Raw genomic sequence first — 22,478 nt, forward strand, 5'->3', positions numbered from 1 at the left:
ATGCATCAGAGCGGATGGTCCGGCTAGGTCTAATTTTTAGGGAAATACGGTTACTGAGTCTAAAGCATAAATTCAAATTGTACTGTTATCTTTATTGTCATATCCAGACAAGAAAGCCTATTACAGACTAAAATAAGTGAATGTGAATTTGCAGGGTCTACTAAGGGGATACTCTGAAAACCTATTGTCACCTTAGTACTTAACAGCTATACAGAAATTATTTTCAAGTATGCTCCAAGGGTCATCTCTTAACTGAAGAATTAACCTTCAGAAGTCTAGTGACAAGTATTATCTACATTTTATATACTAGGGAATGAAGGCAAAGAAAAACTTAGGATTGAGTATCCTATTCAAAATTTAAAAGTTAAGGAAAAACAGACTCTGGCTTTATTTGAAATAAGATTCATGTGCCCTAATCTCTTTCCATTGGCTTATATCCATTAATCTATATTTCAACTTAGAAGCCAATCCATTTCAAAGTTACCTCCATTTAGTGTCTAATATCTTAATGTATTAGAGTAGTATAGACAGACTCTTGTAGTGTTGCTCATTTCTAGTAGGCCATTAAAAAGTAAAACATTTTGTGCTTTCTGTTCATTTTTTAGAAATAAAAATGAATGTAAAACTCATTATATTAAAACCAAAATTGTAAAGAATTTTTTCCAAAGTAGAAACAATAATTTGCTTGACTTAAAATCTTTTATTCATTTGGGTATTAAATTACCTAACACATAGGGTATTTTAAATTTAAACAGTTTTCCTTGTGTTGTCTCCAGGAATGTCTTATAATTATTCTAAATCTACTTTCCTGTGAAATTTGCTCTATCAAAACAATACATAACTGATTTGACTCTGATAATAGCTTAAAAGTGGCAAATAATATTTTAAATGAAAACTAAGAGTATATTTGAGTTAGGTCTCAAGGTTTTTGTTTCATAGGAAGGATGTTCTCTATTATGTTGATCTATAAAATGATCCAAACTTCAGAGACAGGAAGCTGGTAACTTGATTTATCTTCTTAATGGCTTTGGCTTATGAATAAATGATAATGGTTTGTTTTTCTTATAAAAATGGAATTTGTATAATGATGAGTCCTGTCTGCCACATTTGTTCTACTTTAAAAAAGATTTCTAATTACTAAGACATTCTTTATATTATTTATAATAGTAAATCAAAACTTTAACTGAAAGTCATTCTTTAACCACAGTTTGCCATTAGCTGAAATTCAGGAAAGAACACAGGTCTGATCACCAAATCGATAAATCAAGCCACAGGCTAAAAGCTTCCTTTAATCTTCTTCCTATTAGGTCTTCCTTTAAATTAAACCATTCCCTCCATGCATTATTTAAGTGAATGGCACGGTGATAGAAAGATCACATGATTATTTGCACAAAAAATGCTCAAGGAACCTAAAAAAATCTATCAGCATATTTCAGGAATTACAGTATGAACGTAGATGCTGTAGCTTAAAAAGGGGGGAGGGAGAGTGCAGTTAATGTCCTGAAAAGCTTCAGAGAGAAACAGAAAAGTCAAGTTTATTTCCTGATTAGTTCAGGATGATTCCCAAAGCACAGCTAAGTGTTTGGTCCAGAGTAGCTATTAGTGTAAGTAGTTCCCTTTCACTGTCAAGGCTCTCCCCTGAGGTAATGCCTAAATTCTTAATTTTAATATTTTATCTTGTTTCTTTTAGTCTCCTACTCTCTTACCAATGAGCTCTACATATATCTATCAGGCTGAGTGCTTTCTTAATTCTAGACTTTACACTTTTCAAATACAACGTCTAACTTAGAGTTACAGAATTTATATTTAGATATGTCTTCCCACATTGTTCCTCTCAAAACTTACTAATTTGATTTATATATTCCAATAATTACATTTTTAAAAGTTTCTGAATATCAAATGCGCTTCCAAATATGTCCTCACAAAGTAACTGAGAAAAAAAGGGTTAACTTTTCTAAATTCCAATCTCTTAATGTTTTAAAAAATTTATTATTATTCTTTTCTTTCTTCCTTCATGGTAAACAACTCCCTTCTCAAATCTTTATATTTCTACTTTTCAGATTACTTTTCACTGTAGCAAATATCAAAGGAAAAATACGAACCATTTCAGAGTAAATGAGTCTCTTCCCTGCTCTCATTTACTAGATCATCTCCTTCAAGGCTATATGTATGGCAGTATTTTGAAAATGTTAACAGCTGTCACTACCTTGAAGTTGAAAAAATAAGCCAGAGAAAATATATCACAACCAGAGTGACTATATGAAAAGCTACGATCTTGATTTTTATATAAACACTAATTTTTACCATTATAAAAGATAACATAATTATGCTTCATTTTTCTTTATAAAATTACCTTTTAATAGAATATTTGTTAGCTTGTCATCCCTTAGGTTTTCTGTACTGATAAAAAGTTATTTTTAAAAGAAAAATATTTAAAATAATAATTGTTTCACAGAAACAGAAAGTCTCATTATCAAATTCTGATAAAAAATTATAATCATGGGTAGTCTTACCATACTATTAATTTTCTTTCACCAAAGATGCATATTTAGGAAGTGTTATATTGGTAAATAAGATAAGCTTCTCAGTGATCTACAAAAGTGCCACAACAAAGATGAGGTAGTATGAGATTTTTCTTTCGTAAAAGGGAAATATCATCTTCAGAAGAGATGTTATCCTGACATTGGTGTTATGATGTCCTGAGCCTCATCATTGCTAAGAGAAGTGCTATTTTAGTAGCTATCCTTCATTGGAACCAAGACAATCTTGAGATCACCGAGAAAAAAAATGCTAGAAGATAATGATAACGGATTTCCTTGGTTTAATTTTGCGATAATTGCTAAAAATTTATTTTAACATTATTTAAAAATGCCATCTTTATGTTAGCAGCAGAACTCCATGAAAGGGAAATGCTTCTTCAACATAAAAGCAATGATACTTAAGAAATATTTGTTCTAACTGGGAAATTTGAGTCAAATTTCTTTCAACCCAGGTAGAAGCATCCTATTAGAGCTAAACTAGCATCAAGAAATCAATTACTAAGATGTTAAAAAATGCCAGTTTACAAAGGGGTAAACAGCTCACCAGAAGAAACAACTGTCTAGGAAATTTATTATTCATGGATTCTTTTAAAAAGGGGATGGATAGGGTATCACTCCATTTAACCTATTATGCTGGGATAATAATGTTTCTAAAAATGCTTTTCTGTTCTCAGGATAATAAATTTAAAACATTAGACCTGCTTCCCAGTACTATTCAGTATGGCATAAACCATGTGGCTCTCAAAATGTTTTCCTTTTTCTGAAACCACAGTAAAGACATGTTAATTCTGAAGATAAGGAATAATTATTGGAACCTCGAAGGTCAAAAACAATATTAAGCTTTCTGAACACTAAGCTCTGAATACTAAGTTTACTTTTTGAATCTTTATTCACGCTCAATTTAAAATAATGAAAAACGACTTAGGTAGTCTTTGGTTACCAATGGAAATTTGTGTCTGTTTATAAATTGTGGCATCTCTCCAAATAATAGGCTCAGAGTTTCTATAAATGGGCTAAGTAAAAGCAACAGTTCATAAATAAATACAGAAAAGTAGCCCGATAGTTACTTTAGTACTTTAGTAACTACTAGTATTCTCATTATTTTTAAAGCTTCCAGTGAGAAAGGAACAATATTTATGTTCTGAAGATGGTAACTCCTCCAGGATGTGAGAAAGATCTATTTAAGGAATAACAAATGACCACACCACTTGTAGAATAAATTCACCTCCAAAATGTTCTCATTTGATTCTTACTGACAAGATCAAATTTAGCAATACTGCTTTATAGTTAATATTTAAAATGAAAACACATCAAGTTTGATTTTAAGCCATTTTGTTATCTTTAACATCCCTATTAGTAAATTACAAAAGTCAATTACATTAGTATGGATTGTGAATTACAACACACTTAGCTTTACTGAAGAATTTTAAAGCTCTGAAAAGGGGGATGGAAAAACTGTATTTTATGTATAGGAATGCCAAGGGCACAGTCTAAGAAAGGCTTACATGTAGGAAGGGACATGGGATTATTTCGAAAGGAAAGTATGAAATACAGATTCTTTGTGTGTACAATGCCTACCAAATTCAAATATCCCTGGATCATATGTAAATTACAATTAAGAAAAAACATTACGTATACACCCTACCATGGTAAAAACAAACACCAAACATCTGGTCACAAATATCCTTAGTGTGTAACCTTAAACAATTAATCCCTAGTGTGTATCCTTAAACGATTAGCGTACCATAAGAAAAATAAACTGATCTGGAAGCAAAATTTAGGGCAGAGGTTTATTTTGGACTCTTAACTGCCCTGGTAGAAAAATTCAAAATGGCATAAGGAAAAAAAATACTAAATTCCCATGTTCCTACTCTTTACCTAGCATTGTTCTGGTGCATCAATCCTGAGTACTCTAACTTTAGATTTATAGTGATATTCTTTCAGATATAATTTCATGGAAGAAGGAATTGGAAGGGCATCAATGCCATCGTAAGTTGTACAGTTACAAATAACTGTTCTGCATATATGCTGCAGGGAAAAGGGGAAAGTCCGAATTAAAGGAGTGGATAAAAGTGGTTCGAAGAACATACAGGCACTTGGGTCCTTATAATGTTCTAGGAGCCCAGTAATGTCAGGAGAATGGAAGACACAAGGATCATGTGCGTCAAAGCTAAAGTTGTGATTCCACTGTTCAATTCTAGCATGAAGAGAACGACTATAGCGTCTAAAACTAACAGAGAATAAATAGTCTTCCTGTGCTGAGTCTCGAAGTAGAAAGGTACCCTCTGGTTTTCCTTCTAGTAGAGCTTCAGCTGCATATTTATCCATAACTCCCCAGTAACATGGATTGTTATTGATCTGAAGGAGGTCTGGTACAAGACAGTGGACATAATCAATCTGGGTGTGGTACTTAGGAGGTGTCTCCAACTGCAGAATTTCTTCATCCATTTCCCATTTGGGTTTGTTTCTTTTCCTGGAACTTGTGCAAAGTGTTATAATTTCATCATCTGAATCCATGTCACTATCTTCTATACTGTTATTTGAAACCAGGTTCATCACAGACCCAGTCATAGGACCACCTCTACATGAAGCATTGTTGGTGGTTATGACACAGGGCTGAACAGTGGGATGTGAGAAACAGTTCATCTCTTCTTCCACATTTCTTCTTTGTCTTAGCTGACCATCCCTCAATTCACTCTGAGACAAGTCTGTGCTTACCAATTCATCTGATTTGGGATTTATAGGAGCAGTGTGTCGTTTAATAAAATGCCACCTAAAGGCTAAATCGGATCGAGGTGGGAAAGGACACTTATCTAACATGAGTTCACTGATATGAATTTTTCTTTTAGATGGAAGCCCTGAAGAGTTCCGACTAGTACAATTCTTTATTGGAAAACACTGCCCCACAGCATCTTGCAGTTTCTGTTTAAGAGACCGACCTAAAAATCTATGCCCACAGGAATGATCCAAATCCAATTCGATGGATGAACAGCTGTGCTTTCTTTCTTGGCTCCTTAAAGGAACTTCAGTTTTCTCTACAGCATTCACTGTTTCAGCATCTGAACAACTTTCACTCTTTTTTTGACCAAGATAACTTCTTTCCACTCCACACATAACCGTCCTTTCTGTCAGCACTTCTACTCCGACTAGTTTTGGGCCTTACATCTAAATTTTTACTATTATTTTCATTATTTTCTGCCATTTTAACAATAAGCCATAAATTCCAGTGTTATAAATACTATTTTTTCAGTTTTTCTGGCAGGAAGTTTCTTCTGGGTACTTCCTGGATGTACCTAAAGGGGGAGAAAAATCATTAATCATTTGTCATTCACATTGTATAGTTTACATATTAAGCCTCAATTTAGATACAAGATTAAAAAGAGCATAATTAGTACATGAAAAAGATAGAGTACTTAAATAAACCATAAACTAATACTTTCACAATGCCATAGAGTCAAGAATCAGAGTTCCTTTCCCACAGCTAATTTTCAATGTAGATCGGTAAAAGCTAAGCCCCCTCAGCCAAAATATATGTTCAAAATGTGAATAATTCCTAGTCTTGAAGTACATCTTGTGGCAATCTTTTCTCCCCTTATTTTTTAAAATTTCACAGCAGCCCAGTAAATTCGTTGTAACAGACAGTGAGAAATCTATCAGCCGGTGTTTGAGGAGCATCGCCCTATAGAGGTCCTCCACTTCCCTCTCCTTGTTTTTACTCCTACTGTTAAGAATTTATTAAATAAATAATCACCACTGAACAGTACAAATGCCATGCAAGCATTTCCAACACAGTTTTGTCAACTCATTTCAATAACTGGTCAACTTCACTACCAGTCTAGGCAGTTTATATAAAATATGGAATTGGATAAAAATTTGGTATTACACACACACTTTCTTGTATTGATAATTTTAAAAAGCAAGCAAGCAAATTTCTACAGGGCAATGCCTTCCCTATGAAATTGGCTAGACATACTAAAATTTACAATGTAAGATACTGAATTTTATTAAGACTAATAGTAATGATTGGTTGTAGATGGAATTTAGTTAATTATTCTTAGGTGGAATAAGATTTAAGTCTAAAATTGGGGGAAGGGGCTTATAATTTCAAATATTTTGAAATTAAAGTTGAATTTTGTGACTAAGAACATCAATTGCACTAAACATGCTGATTACAAGTTTCTGATTATGTTTGAGGAACATTAACAATCCCAATAGTCAAGTAAATGTTTAGAGCCACTTGAATCTATTTTAAAAACAGTAATGTTTGAAACAAGCATCTGCAGTGGCAAATATGATTGTCACATATGCTTAAAAGTGTGAACCAAAGATACAGACTTGCTATATAAAGTACTCCATTTCTTAACATTGAAAAGTATCTAGTGATTACAGTTATTATTTTGATTCAGTGAACTCACTGGTATATAATTATTTAAAAGCCATAGGAAAAAATATTTTTAAATCTAATTTTGAAAGAAACATCATTATAAATAATGATGTACTAAAGTACATCAAAATTATACTCAGCAGTATGTTTTGGTTGTTCATTGACTAAATTCCACTGAACAAAAATAAAGAAGCAGAAGCAACAAAGGAGGCAGAAGAAAATGAAGTCATTGATTAGAAGAGACACTTACTTGTTATTGCCTAAGAACTTATACTTTAATATATTTTTCAAGATAAAAATATAATAAAGGAGTCCCAAGCAGATATTTTTTATGAATACTGCATAATTTCAATATTTTGAATTCAGCTCGATAATGTGAGAAACATTATCATCTAAGATTTGAAATGCCCGGTGCTTTTACTTACTAAAAAAGTATCAAAATAGTATTTAAAAATGTATCAATTTTTTTTTTTTTTAGCTATATGCCCAATTTTACTCCACTGGGTGTGAGATCCCTCATCTGGCCTCCTTGCTACTTTAGTATAGTGTCATTTATTTCTTTATTTCTATATTTCAGCTAAGCTCTCTACCTCTATTCTTGATAACATTTCCCATCTTGACCAAGGCCTACTTCAATTTTTCCCTCTCAGTTTCTCTCTGCCTTCTGACACAACCAAGTCTCCTATAAAATCTTTTAGTGATTCTAATGCTTCCTGTAGTTATAACTGCTGCTTCCCATTATTGAATTTCTTAATGAGTAGTGTAACTTGATTTCCCCTCAAAATGAAAACAGCTTTCTGTTTTTTTCTGATTACGGAAGAAATAATTATCCGTTTTAAAAATGGTTAAGTGAAAATCTTTTTGCTCCATCCTCTCAGTCCAAAACAAGAAAAAGTGGAAAAAAACCCCACAAACTTCATCTTTAATGAAACTGACAGGTTTTTATAACCTGAGTTATAAAACATCAGGACAGAAAAGGAATGGAGGAGCAGTAACTGACCCAGAAGTGGAGAGGTGGGTGACACAGGCACAGAGGTGACATGGATGAGCGAGAGCAGGCAAATCCAGGACCCAGAGGCACCAGATGCTACAAAAAGTGTGGGTGGAGGACAGGGCGGAAAATGGAGAGGTGGGTTGAAAATCTCTGCATAAAAGCAGTTAGATCCCTCCAGTTCTTACTCTCACAGATGAGACATTTATTTGGAGAAACTGCACCAGAGAGGCTCAGGACTTTGGATACTAGACATAGCAAGGTTAGAAGGGAAGCTTGGGACTAAAATCGGAATGAAAGTTCCCTGCTCCCTTCTTCCATCCAGTTCCCAGACTTATACCTCTAATAGGAGACTGGAAGGTACTTTGCTGGATAAATATAATGGCCAAAGAGAAAAGACCTATAGATACTGCTCTCTGGGAATCCTCCAATAAAAAGCTGGGAGGCCAGTCAACCACGCAGTGAAGCTCACCAGTCTACATGCCCCACCTACTCACATACAGCTCTCAGGCAGCGTTGCTGTGCTTCATTCACTCTACAATAAGAATTAATACTCACAGGTTATCAGAGTTTTGAAGAAAGCTTCTGACATAAAGGACAGACTAAAACATATGGAACTTGGAGAAAATAGTAACCACGAAAAGAACAGAAAATCAAATTGATTTCTTCAAAGTTAAGAGAAGAATGAGTAAGAGGTGGTGAGGACAACCACAGAATAAGAAAGTTATGGAAATTAAAAACACAATTGCAGAAATAAAATATTCAATAGGAAAGTTAGAGATGAGTTGAGGAAATAATAGGAACTAGGAAAAAATGGTTAACTAGACAGAAAAGGTAAGAAAATTAGAGAATCAATACAGACATTTCACAGAAAATAACAAAATGGAGGGGAGAAATAATCAAAAAAACTATATTAGAATATTTCCCAGAATGGAAGGACATAAGCCTCTATATCGAAAGAGCCCCCCTGAGCACCCAGCACAATGTGGGGGTAAAAATACACATCAAGTTACATTAATCTCAAATTTTAGAACTTCAGAGATGAGAAGCAGATACTAAAGCTTTCCTATCTTATATGCTATATACTGTATTGCATGCTTAAAAATTTGTTAAGAGGGTAAATCTCATGTTGTGTTTTTACCATAATAAAATAAAAGTAAGTAAATAAAGTGACCAAGCCAAAAATATAAAATAAAATTCAAAATCTTCATGAAGGAAAAAAGTCGCAATCAAAGGACTGTAAATAAAATGGCACTTGGTTTCTTAACAGTAACATTGGAAGATAAAGGCTAGTTTCTAACCTTGAAGAGATAACAAGCTAAACTATCAATCAAATGTGAGGATAAATAAATTTTCATATGGGCAAAGGATCAACAATTTTACCTCATATTGATGATGGCTCTTCTAAATTTAGAGTATAAATCCAAAACAAAAGATGCAACACAAGAAACAAGACATTTAACATAGGAGAGAAGAAATGTGAATTCCTGGGCTGATGAAGAAGAGAAGTTTCTGGACAACAGGGTACCTGGAGCTGCTAGAGATCAACTTGTCCCTATAACCACACAGGACACAAGGTTCCAAGGTAGAAGATCTTAAAGAAAAAAATAGAACTGACTTTTAGAAAATTCAATTGAGAAGATAAAAAGGCAATGGAAAAAGAATTGGGTAATTATCGATGACACAAAAATTCAAACATTATATAAGAAAGAAAATAGAATGGTAAAACATTTAAATAAGTTGTTGGAACTTTTAAGACGAGCTATGTATTTTTCTTTTACAAAATGACAAGCGTTCTAAATTTGATTAACTTTACTGGGATAACAAGTGGCTCTCAGAAGCTACTTAGCAGATACATTAAGAAATAAATGCAAAACAAACAAAACTGTTCACTTCATGGTATAGGTTAACATCTTAACAATTACTGAAAAAGTAACTGCTTTAAAAAACCTTATGCTATGGAGAGACCCTTTTAGAAGATATTCAGAATTTCCTTTACTATTACATAATTTTGTTATAAAAGAGGATAAACATCATGTATATAAATCTCACATATTTACATTTAAATACACAGAAGAATTTTCTAATCTCTTCCAGAAGTTTCATTAAACCAAAATTCTTTTAAAAAGTTCAATCACATTGCTTTAAATAAAAATAACATTATTTTTAGTGAGAACAAACTATTTTTTATTGTTATGTGTTTAAAGGCTAAAGATGAATTTAAAAAAAAGTGCACTGCTGTCTTGCCTATAGATGTAAAATCTGAATGTAAAAAAAAACCCGTGGGGTTCTGAATGTAAATGAATCCTTCCAAATAGCCAATAATTAATTCTTTTTTTCTTCTTAAATTGAGCATTAACTGACATACAACATTATTAGTTTCAAGTATTATTTGAATTTTATACATACTTTATATAAATGAGGTAGAAGAAGAAATGCAAAATGATAAAATGGCTTTACTACCAATTTTAATGTAGTATGGAAATCAGAGAAGAAACATTGCAAGGAGCTGCTGACACATCAAAGATCTTTCTTGGTAGCTGCAAAGTAGCTTTTTTTTTTAAGAGGGTGGAAGAATCACTTGAGAGAAGGTTGCTTTAGCTCTTGGTTCAATAATATTTTATGAAGACAGTTAAGTTACTTTGCTCTGTACAATGACATCTTTAAAAAATATTATTTCTTAGTGAGCCAGAGGCATATGTCTAAAAAGCAAGTTTATATAAAAGCCTTTTTCAAAAAAGCAAGTTCTTAGAGTCCATAGTCATTTGGTCCTTGGTTCTACAACCAATTGCAATGACAGTGATAATAGAATGAATACCCAACATGGCCACTGTACACTAACAAAAGAATAACATTTAATTAGTTCTATTGAATAAGGCCTGGAAGGTGATTTTAAATCAAGATCTCTATAGAAACTTATTGTATTTATTAGTTATTCATTGAACTACTGTATCTACCATGGTAATGTACATCTAGGACAAAAATTCATGTAACTACTAAATTAAAATAAATTTGATCCTATAAAGACTACTTTACTATACTACATAAAGAATTCATGAATAAATAATTATTCTGGTAGTGATGCAGCCCTGGTATTTCCTTACCAAATCCATGATTCCAAAGTTTACCTGTCATGTGTCCCCAAACTCTCTGAAAGCACTCTGATCATAGCCTGTGATATTTGAGTTGGATTCTGTGGGTCATAGTTGTTATTTGATCATAGCCTGATATTTGAGTTGGATTCTGTGGAAACATTTAGGCTCCACAAACAGAATATTCTGGATAGTAGATAACAGACAAATTCCTTGGATTGTTAAAGAAAAAAAATATGAAAAATGGGTTGGTTTGTATGAGAAAAATCTCAGAACTAAAAAAATTTGTTTTTCATATCACAAAAGCAATACAGGTTCATTTTCCAGTATATATTTTAAAATACATTTGACCCTTGAACAATGTGGGGGTTAGGGGCATCAACCCCCCCTTCCAGTTGAAAATTTTGTGTATAACTTCTGACTCCCTGAAACTTAACTAATAGCCTACTGTTGACTAGCAGCCTTATGGATAACATACAATTAATACATATTTTGTATGTTATATGTATTATATACTGTATTCCTACAACAAAGTAAGCTAGAGAAGAGAAAATGTTAAGAAGAGCATAAGGAAAATACATTTATAGTACTGTGCTGTACTTACCGATACTGTTAAGCTTACATCTGTTTACAAGATAAATTGTCTTAGTACCTATATCTCATATTATATATAATAAAACACTGTAGATGTTATATTACATAATATGTGTATATTACTAACACTAGACATCAAAAATGAAAAGATAATGTGTAAAAGAAATTCATACTTATTTACAGGTATAATGATTAATGCACTGATAACATAGAAGCAGCAATATGACTGCTTTGTGGTGGCCTCGTGTAACTGATACAATTGCGTCACAATAGCCTAGACTATTCACTGATGAATAAATTGTTATAAAATTTTTATGGTGTGCAGTATTACGGTCAGATTCATAATGCAGTATTGGAAACATGTATTTTTTAAAAACCACCTACCTGTGATAACAGGCTGATAAACAGTTTCTCCAATTATGACAGAGGCATACTGCATGGTAATGTAATTCTTTGAAAGCAAAGTTATAAAACAGTGAACAAACTGACACGTTATTAATTTTATATTAAATATCACTTACCTATGCCTATGTAAGGATAAGCTATCCACTTCACAATACAAGGTTTGTACATGATGTTTTCTACATGATGAATAAATAGGCAATGATGATGATGACACAAAAAACATACAGTTCTTGCTGTAGTTATTAGATTCTCACAGCAAGACACACAAACACACACACACACACCAGATAAGTTTATTAACTGTACGGCGTGATGATTATTTACTGTTCATTAAGTGGAAGTGGATCACCATAAAGGTCTTCATCCTTCTCATTTTCATGTTGAGTAGGCAGAGGAAGAGGAGGGGTCAGTCTTGCTGTTCCAGGGGTGGCAGAGACCGGAGAAGTGGAGAAGGTGGAAGGGGAGGTGAGAGACGCAGGCACATCTGGTGTAACTTTACGAAAATACATTGTAATTTCTGGCTGATATTTTTGCCTTTTCATTTCTCTAAAATGTATCTGTAAGGTGCCAATCCTTCTTCCACTGTTTGCTTTAGTTTAGTGCCCGTACCATAGAAGGGTCCACCATAGAAGGGTCCACGTTGTAAAAGAAGTCAAAAGCCACCTTGAATAATTGGAACCCTTCTATCTAATGTCAGTTTGTTTTTTGGCTCTGTTTCTTCTACGTCTTCTTCCTCATCCTCTGGCACTGGTTTGGAAGCACTCATCTCCATCAAGTCGTCTTCTGTTAATTCCTCTGGTGTGGTGTCTATTAGCTCTGCATTAAAAATCTGTTCAGGCAGATATCCTTTTTCTTCAATGACGTTCTTAATGGTGTCTTGGGAACTTGTCTGCTGCCTCTTGGTCGGCAGAAGCTGTTTTTCCTGTTATCTTGACATTTTTAAAGCCAAACCTCTTCCTAAACTTACCAAAGCATTCTTTGCTGGCATAAAATTCTCTAGCTTTAGGTCCATCACCTTCCTTTTGCTTTAAATTGCCATATAATGACTTCGCTTTTTCTTGAATCATATTAGCATCTATAGGTATGCCTTTCTTAGGCATACCTGCCTAAGCAATCCTGCTTAGCAATCCTACATATAGCAATCCTGCACCCACACAGAAGCTGCATTTTCAAAATGAGATAATAAGGTATCTCGTAAAAAGCGCAAAGTTTTTGTGCCCACTGGTGTAGCAGCAGTGACGGCTTCATGAATTTCCTTTTCTTTTTTTACAATGGTTCTTACACTGGATTCATTTATCTTGAAATGACGGGCAACCACAGCTGCAGACCTCAATCTACAGTACCTATCAAGCAATTTAACCTTTTCTTGTAATGTCATGACTTTTCTCTGCTTCTGGGGAGCATGTCCAGGATCACGAGAGGCACTTCATTAAGGTAAGGTTTATGGTATTGCACTAAATGTGATGAAACGTATGCAAGAACCACAAAGTCACTTTTTACTGTGATACACAATTTTCTGGAGAGACGAATTACTCACATGGAAATTAGTGTCACAGGGTGTTTTAACACAAGTTTACCTCAATAGCAACAGGAAGTGGCTACAAAATTATTATAGTAGTATACTATATACTAAAGTTAATTTTATGCAGTTATAACTTAATACTGCATCTTTAGGTTTGTACATTTTTCTCCACTGTGTATGGTGCCATGTATGGTCTGTGTTTTAAGTTTTGATAAATTTTAACTTTTATAATAGATTTGTATTTATTTTATGGTAGTAAATTATCCAAATAGATTAATATACTTTCATGATATCCCTAATTTTTTCTTAATTTTTCAACATTTTTAGGCTATGCAGTTCATCTGTGAGTTTCTTCAAATTGTCACAAATCTCAAAAAAATTTTCCAGCATATTTATCACAAAAAATCCACATGTAAGTGGAACTGTGCAGTTCAAACCCGTGTTGCTCAAGGTCTCTTTTTTTCATGCTACCAAACCAGGGCTCATGGGTATTAACTGTATGTGGAAAAAAAAAAAAAAAAGAATCATTAGCACTGCTGCACCCTTCCTTCTTCTCTCCACTTACTTTCCTAATAATAGCTTGCTTATGCCAGTGTTCGCCAAACTGTAGTCTTGTGGACACTAGTTCTAAAAGATGTTAATACATGTTCTAGAGAAATAGGAGTTTCCTTGTCAAACAAGTTTGGGAAATGCTTCCCTCTGAAAGATTACAATGCATACTTAGCAAAATGTTCCAAGAGGTACTTCAGTTAACAAATCTGCTTAAGCCATAGTTTCCAATATTTAACTTACCACAAATCCTTTTTGTGGAACAAATTTTGGGGAAACATTTAACTTGGGCTAATATTAAAATGAGTGTGCATTTCCTGAGTATGCTAGCTAAAGAAAATGTCCAGTAACCTGTAACTGAAGGACGTTAATCTAGAGCGAAGAGAGAGCAGAATACTAAGAGCAGGCAGTATATGGACTTCTAAAAGTGGAAGGACCTTAACAGAACCTTAGAAACCAAAATATTTAAGATATACTATTGTTAACACTTCAGGGAATAAACTGGATTGTACAGATGTATTTTTCCTTGTAATCTGTAATTTTTAATTATAAAAACAATATTGTTCATTATAAAATATATGGAACATTCGAGAAGTTTAAAGGAGAGAAAAATTATAGTTGATGCTTGAGCAATACATGTTTGAACTGCATGGATCCATTTATATGTGGATATTTTCCAATAAATATGACACTACTGTAAATATATTTTCTCTTCCTCTTGATTTTCTTAGTAACATTGTTTTCTAGGTTACTTTATGGTAAGTATATAGTATATATATAACATATAAAACATGTATTAATAGATTACGTTATCAGTAGGCTTTACCGTCAACATTAGGTTATTAGTAGTTAAGATTTTAGGGAGTCAAAGTTAGATGCGGATTTTCGTCTGTGAAGGGGAGGGGGAGATTGTGGCCCCTAAGCCCCCAGTTGTTCAAGGGTCAACTGTAATTACATTAGACAATCAATTCAGACATTTTGGTGTGTCTCTTTGCAGTCTTTTTTTCCCCCCCGATAAGAGCAATTTAGTCTAATGAGAAAATTTTAAAGTTTTAGAAATCCATAAAAAATGACAATCTACAGTTTTTCACTATACCATATTTAAAAATGAAACATGGTACAGATGAAAGAGCATGAGCTGCTAAATCATCAAACATGGGATAAAATTAAGACATTGACACTTACTAGTCACTTGAGTTACAAAAATCTCATTTAGCTTCAGTATTCCCATTGTGAAATCTGGGTAATGCCAACTGCCTCATGGTATTACGGACAGGATTAAAATGTATGGAAACAGTATACACTGAGCTTAATGAAAATACGTATTAGCTAGCTGCCTACTCATAACTTTTCATGTAGAAGCTGATTTCTAAAAATGAGAGGTGGGAAAGTGGCAAAATTAAGATTAAAAAGGAAAGAGATGAAACAAAGGATACATACAAGGCTAGAAAATCTGCACAAAAACATACTTCAAAAAACTGAGGGTAAAGAGGCTTCAGCATTTCTGAAATATCACAAAGCACTTCATATTACTCTTGATAATAAATGTGCTCTTTTAAAAAAGTTTTAAATTCTTGGTCGGCCAGATGGCTCAGTTGGTTAGAGTGTAAGCGCTGAACAACAGGGTTGCGGTTCAATTCCCATATGGGATGGTGGGCTGCGCCCCCCTGACGCCGACTGAACTTGGAGCTGAGCTGTCCCTCCACAACTAGATTGAAGGACGACTTGGAGCTGATGGGCCCCGGAGAAACACACTGGCCCCGTAATATTTTCCAATAAAATTTATTTAAAAAAAACAGTTTTAAATTCTTTAAAAATATTATGGGTGTATATAACCAAACTTTAATTATAAAAATTTGTAGTTTTGCAAGCTTACTTAGTAAGGAAGTAGATTTCAACAGAAACAGTAGACAAAACATTTTTTAACTGATTATATTCTTTTCATTACTTTATAATAATTACATATGCTTACATTTAAGTTTGGAAACAAGTTTTACCTACAAACTATTAGGTTGGTGTAAAAGTAATTGCGGTTTAAAAGGTTAAAAATTGCAAAACCGCAATTACTTTTGCACCAACCTAATAGTATAAGGTGACTCTAGACTTAAATAAAATTACTTTTATGTCCTGTTATGCTTTACCAAATTCTTAGTTTTATGGCAATAGTTATGATTTAGAGAGTGTGAAAACACTATGTTGGATTAGAAGGTAAAAGACCTGGTTTCTATTTGCAGCTCTGACATTTGGTAGGAGTGTGACCTCGGACAAATCACAACCTTTCTGAATCTCAGCTTTTTCATACATAAAACAGCGATTACGTCTGTCTTCTGTGGTAAAGATCCGGCGTTAATGTAATAACACAAGACTCAAATACTGGCTGTTTTTAGGTAGGGGAGCTAGGTAACTGGCAGTAGGGCTTTTACTATATTCCTTTTTATATCTTAGGGAGTTTACACATGTACAAGTATTATTTACCTCACAAATGAATTTAAAAGGCTGCCAAGTTTCAGGACACTTTCAGAGATAAAAAAATCTTCAGGTTTCTAAACTGCTTTCAATGTTATTTTTCTAATACTCTGTTCTCCTCTGTTATTGTTACACTCTTCCCACCTTATCTTTCACAGGATTAATGATTTTTGTATTAAGTACACCATCTTATTGAAAAGGTATTTTAAAAATTCCTTCCATAAGGCAATACTGATATGCCTCTTGGATAAACTAAAATTATATAATATTACTTATTTAGATAATACCACCATCAGTAAACCGGTAATATATTCATGTTCTCTCATCCTATTGTTCTTGAGACCAACAATATCTGTGAGCCTAAGGGTACTATGAGTGGTCACAATGGAGCAAAGCTAACTAAACTTCACTGCACTTGAATCTGTGACCTTGGCATCATTTTCAGTGAGTTCATTCAGCTACCCACTCCTGTGAGACATGCACTGTTAATAATAAATAAACCCATTTGGAAAATTTTGACAGCCATATCACTGACAGACATTGTTTTTTTTTTTTTAAGCTATGTAATCTTAAATAACCAGACAAATTTGCTAACATTTAAGTTACATACTTTTCATTACTGCACTATGATCTTGTACATATTATCTGAATGTGTTTTCCTCAACAAGACCATGAACTAACTCTCCAGTGATATTAAAACTTGCAGGCTTTTGACTGAAACAGAAACGGAATTGTGAAAACATACTAGCAAAAGCAAGACTACATTTTTTAATATTTGAAAATTTTTACTGGATGATGACTTAAGCCATTTTAAATGAAACCACTAAATGCTCACCCAAAGTACTCTGTTAATAACACGAGACATTACTAATAATTAGTTTTATACATCCATAAGTATCTCCTATATACTTGGGCAATTTGATGGAGGTAGGTATCATCTACATTTTATAGATATCTGTAAAAAAGTAAACAAGCATATTCAAGGTCACACAAGTAACTGTCAGTCAAAATTAAAAACTAGGGCTGCTCAACTCTAAGGTCCAAGCTCTTTCCATACATGTGAAATTTGTAAAGGAAAATTTTCTTTAACCTATGAATCACATGGTTTGATTTCTAAGGCAGAGTGAAATGACAGAAGTGTGAACACCATTAATAATTTTAAAGTCACATGGTATTATAGATATAGTTAGGGCATTTTATAGCTAAAACTCTTGTTCTAATTTGCAGATTCTTCTTATGCTGAGCTCTGAATAGTTCTACACCGAAATCTCATGATTTATTCAATATAGAGACGAATATTATTACAGTTCAGCTTGAACTCTACAGTCTATCCAATGATATTTATTTGGATTAAAAATATATATAAATCAGTCTATTTAAAAAAAGAATAATCTCCAAATAACATCAAGTCCCTCAGAAAGAACTGTCTCAGGTATGTTTTGCTCTAGTAAAAAATTAGCAATAGCTTGGTTATTTTCCCACAAATCCCGAGTTCTTTTTCAGCCATTCACTCTTCTTTATTCATATACCAAACTTCAGTGTTTAACAGGCCTATTTGGAGTCCCAGTACTCAAAACAACCCTTTATACAATGCCAGCAGGGTAAGAACAATACCGCGGTTGTTCTAACTATGCAACCTTTCGCAATGGCAAGAGATTGAAAAACAGTGGGGAAATCTCGACAACAGAAAAACGTCTCACTAACGTCAGAAACTAGGTATGACTGAGACGAGGTGGTGGATACCACTCCCACCCCCACACCCCTCCCACACACACACAAGTCATTGTGAAGGTTTTCATCAGAGACCGGTCTACCAACATGGAGAACATGAAGACACAAGCAAAGCATAAACTTAATGGCCAAGACCTTACCACAGATTACAGGGACCGAACGAAGTATTCAACAATATATGGTTTAGTTCTAGCCCCTCTTTTTGATCCAAATACGCACTTCAGTGAACTTGAGGTGGGGTCTGAACAGGAAAACTCAAGTTACTTTTATCTTAAGGAATATAAGTAGAGTCCCAAAGATTAAGCATTAATGTACACGCCATACCTCCAAGGACCGCAAAACGAGATTAAGTCTTCCCTCCTTTTTATCTCGATAGAAATGAGGAGAGGGTGCAAAGGATGCCAAGATTAAAGGCTTGAGAAGGGTCTCGTCTTCCTCCTCTCTAGAAAAGATGCCCAAAGATCTCACTCTCCAGCCCGGCCCCAAGGAGGGGCTGGACCCGTTCATGGACCTCTATAGGGTTGCTTGTGCGGAGACCTGGAAGGTAGCAGTGGACCCCGATCGGCAAGGCCAGGCAGCAACCACCCTTCCCCCACTCACCTCTCTAAGCGCAGTTTAACTGGGGCTGTCCGAGTAACTGCCGCCATCACCATCGCCATCAGTCTGGGTGCTCGCTGAGGTGAATAAGGAGGCCCAGCCAGTCCTGCACCTCATGTAGGTCCTACAAGGCGGATGCCTTTCTGCAAGCTCCCACCCCTCGACGCTGGGCTTTCGTCTCAGACGTCGCGGTCACCGCCTCCACCTGCTCCCCTAGCGTTCCCACCACTTCCGTGTTCCGCTTCCTCCCTTTCTTTCTCCCTCTCCCAGCAACCGGCTTTTTTTTCCCTTGCAGCCGGCGCGAAACTGACGTCATTAGCCCGCGACCTCGGTCGGGACCTGCGCCTGGTGTGGGCGGGCCGGCGCAGGCGTAGTGTGGCCAGCACGCCTGAGCGCGGGAAGCGGTCCTGCACCGGTGCTTGCCTCCTTCTTCAGTCGCGGAGGGTCGGTCACCCGGGTGAGTTCTTCCTCCCGCTGCTCGCGCCAAAGAGAAGCGTGTCCTCTTTCCTGCTTGTTGTCTGACAGACCCTTTTTCTTTTTTCTGTTGGTGCCACTCGGGTGGGAGGAAAAGGGGCTGTCGAGAGAGCGTGCCCGGGAGGAGACTAACCCCCGTTCTTACCCTTTAGCCCCGGGCGTTCCTCTCCTTTAAAATAATACTAGCTTTTATAAAACATTTTCAGGTAGGTAAAGGAAAAGATGCCTGCCACACAGAAGCCGATGAGATACGGACACACAGAAGGACACACAGATGTCTGTTTTGATGATTCGGGGAGGTAACGTACTTTAAGAAAAACATTTCAGGTGTAAATATTAGAACACTTATTCTTAGTATATGTCATGTAAGTAGACTAAAATGACTCATACAAATAAAGAAAAATAAAGTTTAAAATGGCACATATAATTTCCTTAGATTTATGTTTGATTCCGACTGTTATGGTAGTTTAAGGATATCAAAAAAGTTAACCATTGTAAAAATCTTACTTACAGGGGAGTTGGAAAGATGTGGGTTTTCCCCTATATTTTCCCTTTGTTCACTTTCTCACTGCATCTCCCATTATTAGTTATTTTGTTAGTTTGCCAGGTTTGTCAAATTCAGTAGCCTGTTTTATCTTTTTGGTATTTTATCCTCTCTTGGCTTTCATGATGCTATTCCATTTTTGTTGTCTTTAACTTTCTGATTTCCCCCCCCCTAATTTATTTCCTCTGCTTGATTCCTAAATGATGCTATTTACCCAGGGTTATTCTGGTCCCTTTTATCTTTCTAAATTCCATTCCTATCCAGCACTGTGTGGCTTTCGCTGTCACTTCTGTATTGATTCATTCATTGAAAAATATTCACGTGTCTATTATGCTGAGGGCTAGAGTTACAATAGTGTAAACAAATCACAATCTTGTCCTTCATTGATTTCAGGGTCTTTTGGATTGACAGACATTGAGCACAAATTAATCACAAAAACGTACTTTTAGAATTACACTTAGAAATATTAAGTGATAAAGCCTATATGAGGGGAAGTTTGAAGAGGCAAGGAAGGCTTCTTTGAGGAAGTGTTTCTTGAAAAGAGATCTGAAGACTGAGTAGGCATTAAGAAGTATAAAGAGATAGGTGGGGGTGACTGTGGGGTGATCGTGTCAGCATTCAAGGAAGAGGGAGTACCATGTGCAAAGGCCCAGTGGGAGTAGGGAGTGTAGTACGCTCAAAGAACTGAAAAAAAGCTAATGGTACTAAAATGCGCAGAGTGGTACAGAGGTTGACAAGAAATGAATCTGTGAAGGTAGCAGTGGGCATCCTATCCAAGACCTTTTGGGCTTTATTAAGGAACCTTGATTTTATAATAAAAGCAGTAGGAAGGTATTAAAGATTTGAAGCAGAGAGGAGATATGATCAGTCTCTTGTCTTTGAAAAGATGTATATGAAGGATGAATTGGAAAAGGAACAGGAGTGGATGCAGAGAGACTATTAGAAGGTATCTATTAGTCTGGTTGAGTGTGATGGAAGCTTGGGCTAAAGTAGATGTGAGTATGGAGAAGAGAAGATACATTCAAGAAATATTTAAAAGGTTAAATCAACAGGATGGATCAGATATTGATGAAGGAGAGGAAGGTGCCCAGGATAACAACTGTGATTCTGGATGTTATATTTGGGGAAATGATGGTGCCATTTGCAGATATTCAAAACACTTGGAGAGGAACATATTTCAGAGGTAGAACATGGGTGGAGATTATGAATTTGCATTTGGACATTGTTTTGTGTAGGATTTCTTTGAGTATCCAACTAGAGGTGTAGACAGCTGGATAAACAGGTCTAAAGTACAGAGAAGAAATGTGAATTTCTTTACTTGATGCCTCCTAGAATTGAGGATTGAGGTCCTGACTGGAAATCTAAATGTGGGAGTTGTTCATATAGAAATGATATTTAATGCTATGAACTTGAATGAAATCACCTAGGGAGAGAATGTAGTTAAGAAAAAAGGTTCAAGGGCTCAGCCCTGGGACAATCCAAAATATTTAGAGATCAAGTTATAGAAGGAGGGTTCAATTAAGGAGACTAAGAAGGAGTGCTAATAAGGTAGAAAATCAAAATACTACAAGAATGATACCTAGAAACCAAAGTAAGCATTTTGAGGAGGAAGTCATAAACTATGTCAAATGCTGCTGATGGGTCAAGTTGAGGACTGAGAATTCATCAGTTTTAGTGATATGGAGGCTATGGGTAATCTTGAGCTTTTTATGGAGTGGTAAGAATGAAAACTTTGTTGCTATGGATCCAAGAGAATGGAAAGGGAGGGATTGGAGTTAGTGAGTAAGACACTCAACGCATGAAGGTAGTTGGATAGGAATGTGGGATCAGGAAAGGTTTTGTTTTAAGGTGAGAGAGATTACAGCATATATATTAGGGGAGTTGACCTAATAGTGAGGAACAAGTTGATGTTACAGTAGGAAGAGGGAGACTTGCTGGAGTGCTGTCCTTGAGTAGGTGGGAGGGGCTGGTATATAGAGCCCCAGAGGGAAAGACTGGCCAAAGATAGGAGCGGGGTCAAATTCATAAGTGGAGGGATGGAGCACCCAGAAGGGGTGGGGAGAACATACGGATAATTTCTGTAGCTTGCTTCTGTTTTCTCAGTGAAATAGGAAGTAAAGTCATTAGTTGAGACTGGGGAGGGAGTGGAGGTTTGAAGAAACAGGAGGAGATATGAGAAGATGGTTAGAAGAGGGAAAATTGAATGAACTAGGGAATATAGTCAGATTTCTGGGCAGCACTAAAGGTCTGCTTCAGGTTAGTAATCCTGAATTTAAAGTGAGACATAACCCAGTTATATGTTTTTTCCAGCCATTTTTAGCTCTGCAAGTGCAAACTTAACAATCGGCAGAGTTGGATATAACCAGGGTTGGGGTTTTGCCTGGTAGGTATGACAAAATGAAAGGGGGCCCGGCGTTTGAAGGTAAGGTAGAGGAGTAATTTCAATGACAGACTATGAAATTTAAGCCAGATTAGGAGGGATGTGAGAACTTGAAGGGAGAGACGGTGAAAAGGTAATTTCAATAGATTGTAGATCCTAATGGAATTAAAAAATTGTTGGAGTTAGGGTATTAAGGGTATAAGGTGAAA

General features: G+C 35.3%; 2 protein-coding genes across 7 annotated transcripts in view; one reads left to right on the forward strand and one right to left on the reverse strand.

Annotated features, from left to right (window-relative positions):
* On the reverse strand, positions 1 to 19,151 carry SOCS4 (suppressor of cytokine signaling 4). Its single transcript, XM_033108495.1, is given in 4 exon segments — positions 1 to 5,621; positions 5,623 to 5,833; positions 9,444 to 9,509; positions 18,875 to 19,151. Coding segments are annotated over 2 exon segments (1,323 nt in total). The 5' UTR covers positions 5,743 to 5,833; positions 9,444 to 9,509; positions 18,875 to 19,151; the 3' UTR covers positions 1 to 4,418.
* Positions 19,152 to 19,197: 46 nt separating this feature from the next.
* WDHD1 (WD repeat and HMG-box DNA binding protein 1) overlaps positions 19,198 to 22,478 on the forward strand; it is a 50,421-nt gene continuing 47,140 nt past the window's right edge. For all 6 annotated transcript variants that reach the window (XM_033109444.1, XM_033109445.1, XM_033109446.1 and 3 more), the window contains exons 1-2: positions 19,198 to 19,328; positions 19,552 to 19,644. In XM_033109444.1, the coding sequence (XP_032965335.1) occupies positions 19,568 to 19,644 (77 nt within the window). In that variant the 5' untranslated portion in view covers positions 19,198 to 19,328; positions 19,552 to 19,567. The remainder of the gene's footprint in view (positions 19,329 to 19,551; positions 19,645 to 22,478) is intronic.

The sequence above is a fragment of the Rhinolophus ferrumequinum genome, chromosome 6, assembly GCF_004115265.2.
Source record: "Rhinolophus ferrumequinum isolate MPI-CBG mRhiFer1 chromosome 6, mRhiFer1_v1.p, whole genome shotgun sequence".
Classification (NCBI taxonomy): domain Eukaryota; kingdom Metazoa; phylum Chordata; class Mammalia; order Chiroptera; family Rhinolophidae; genus Rhinolophus; species Rhinolophus ferrumequinum.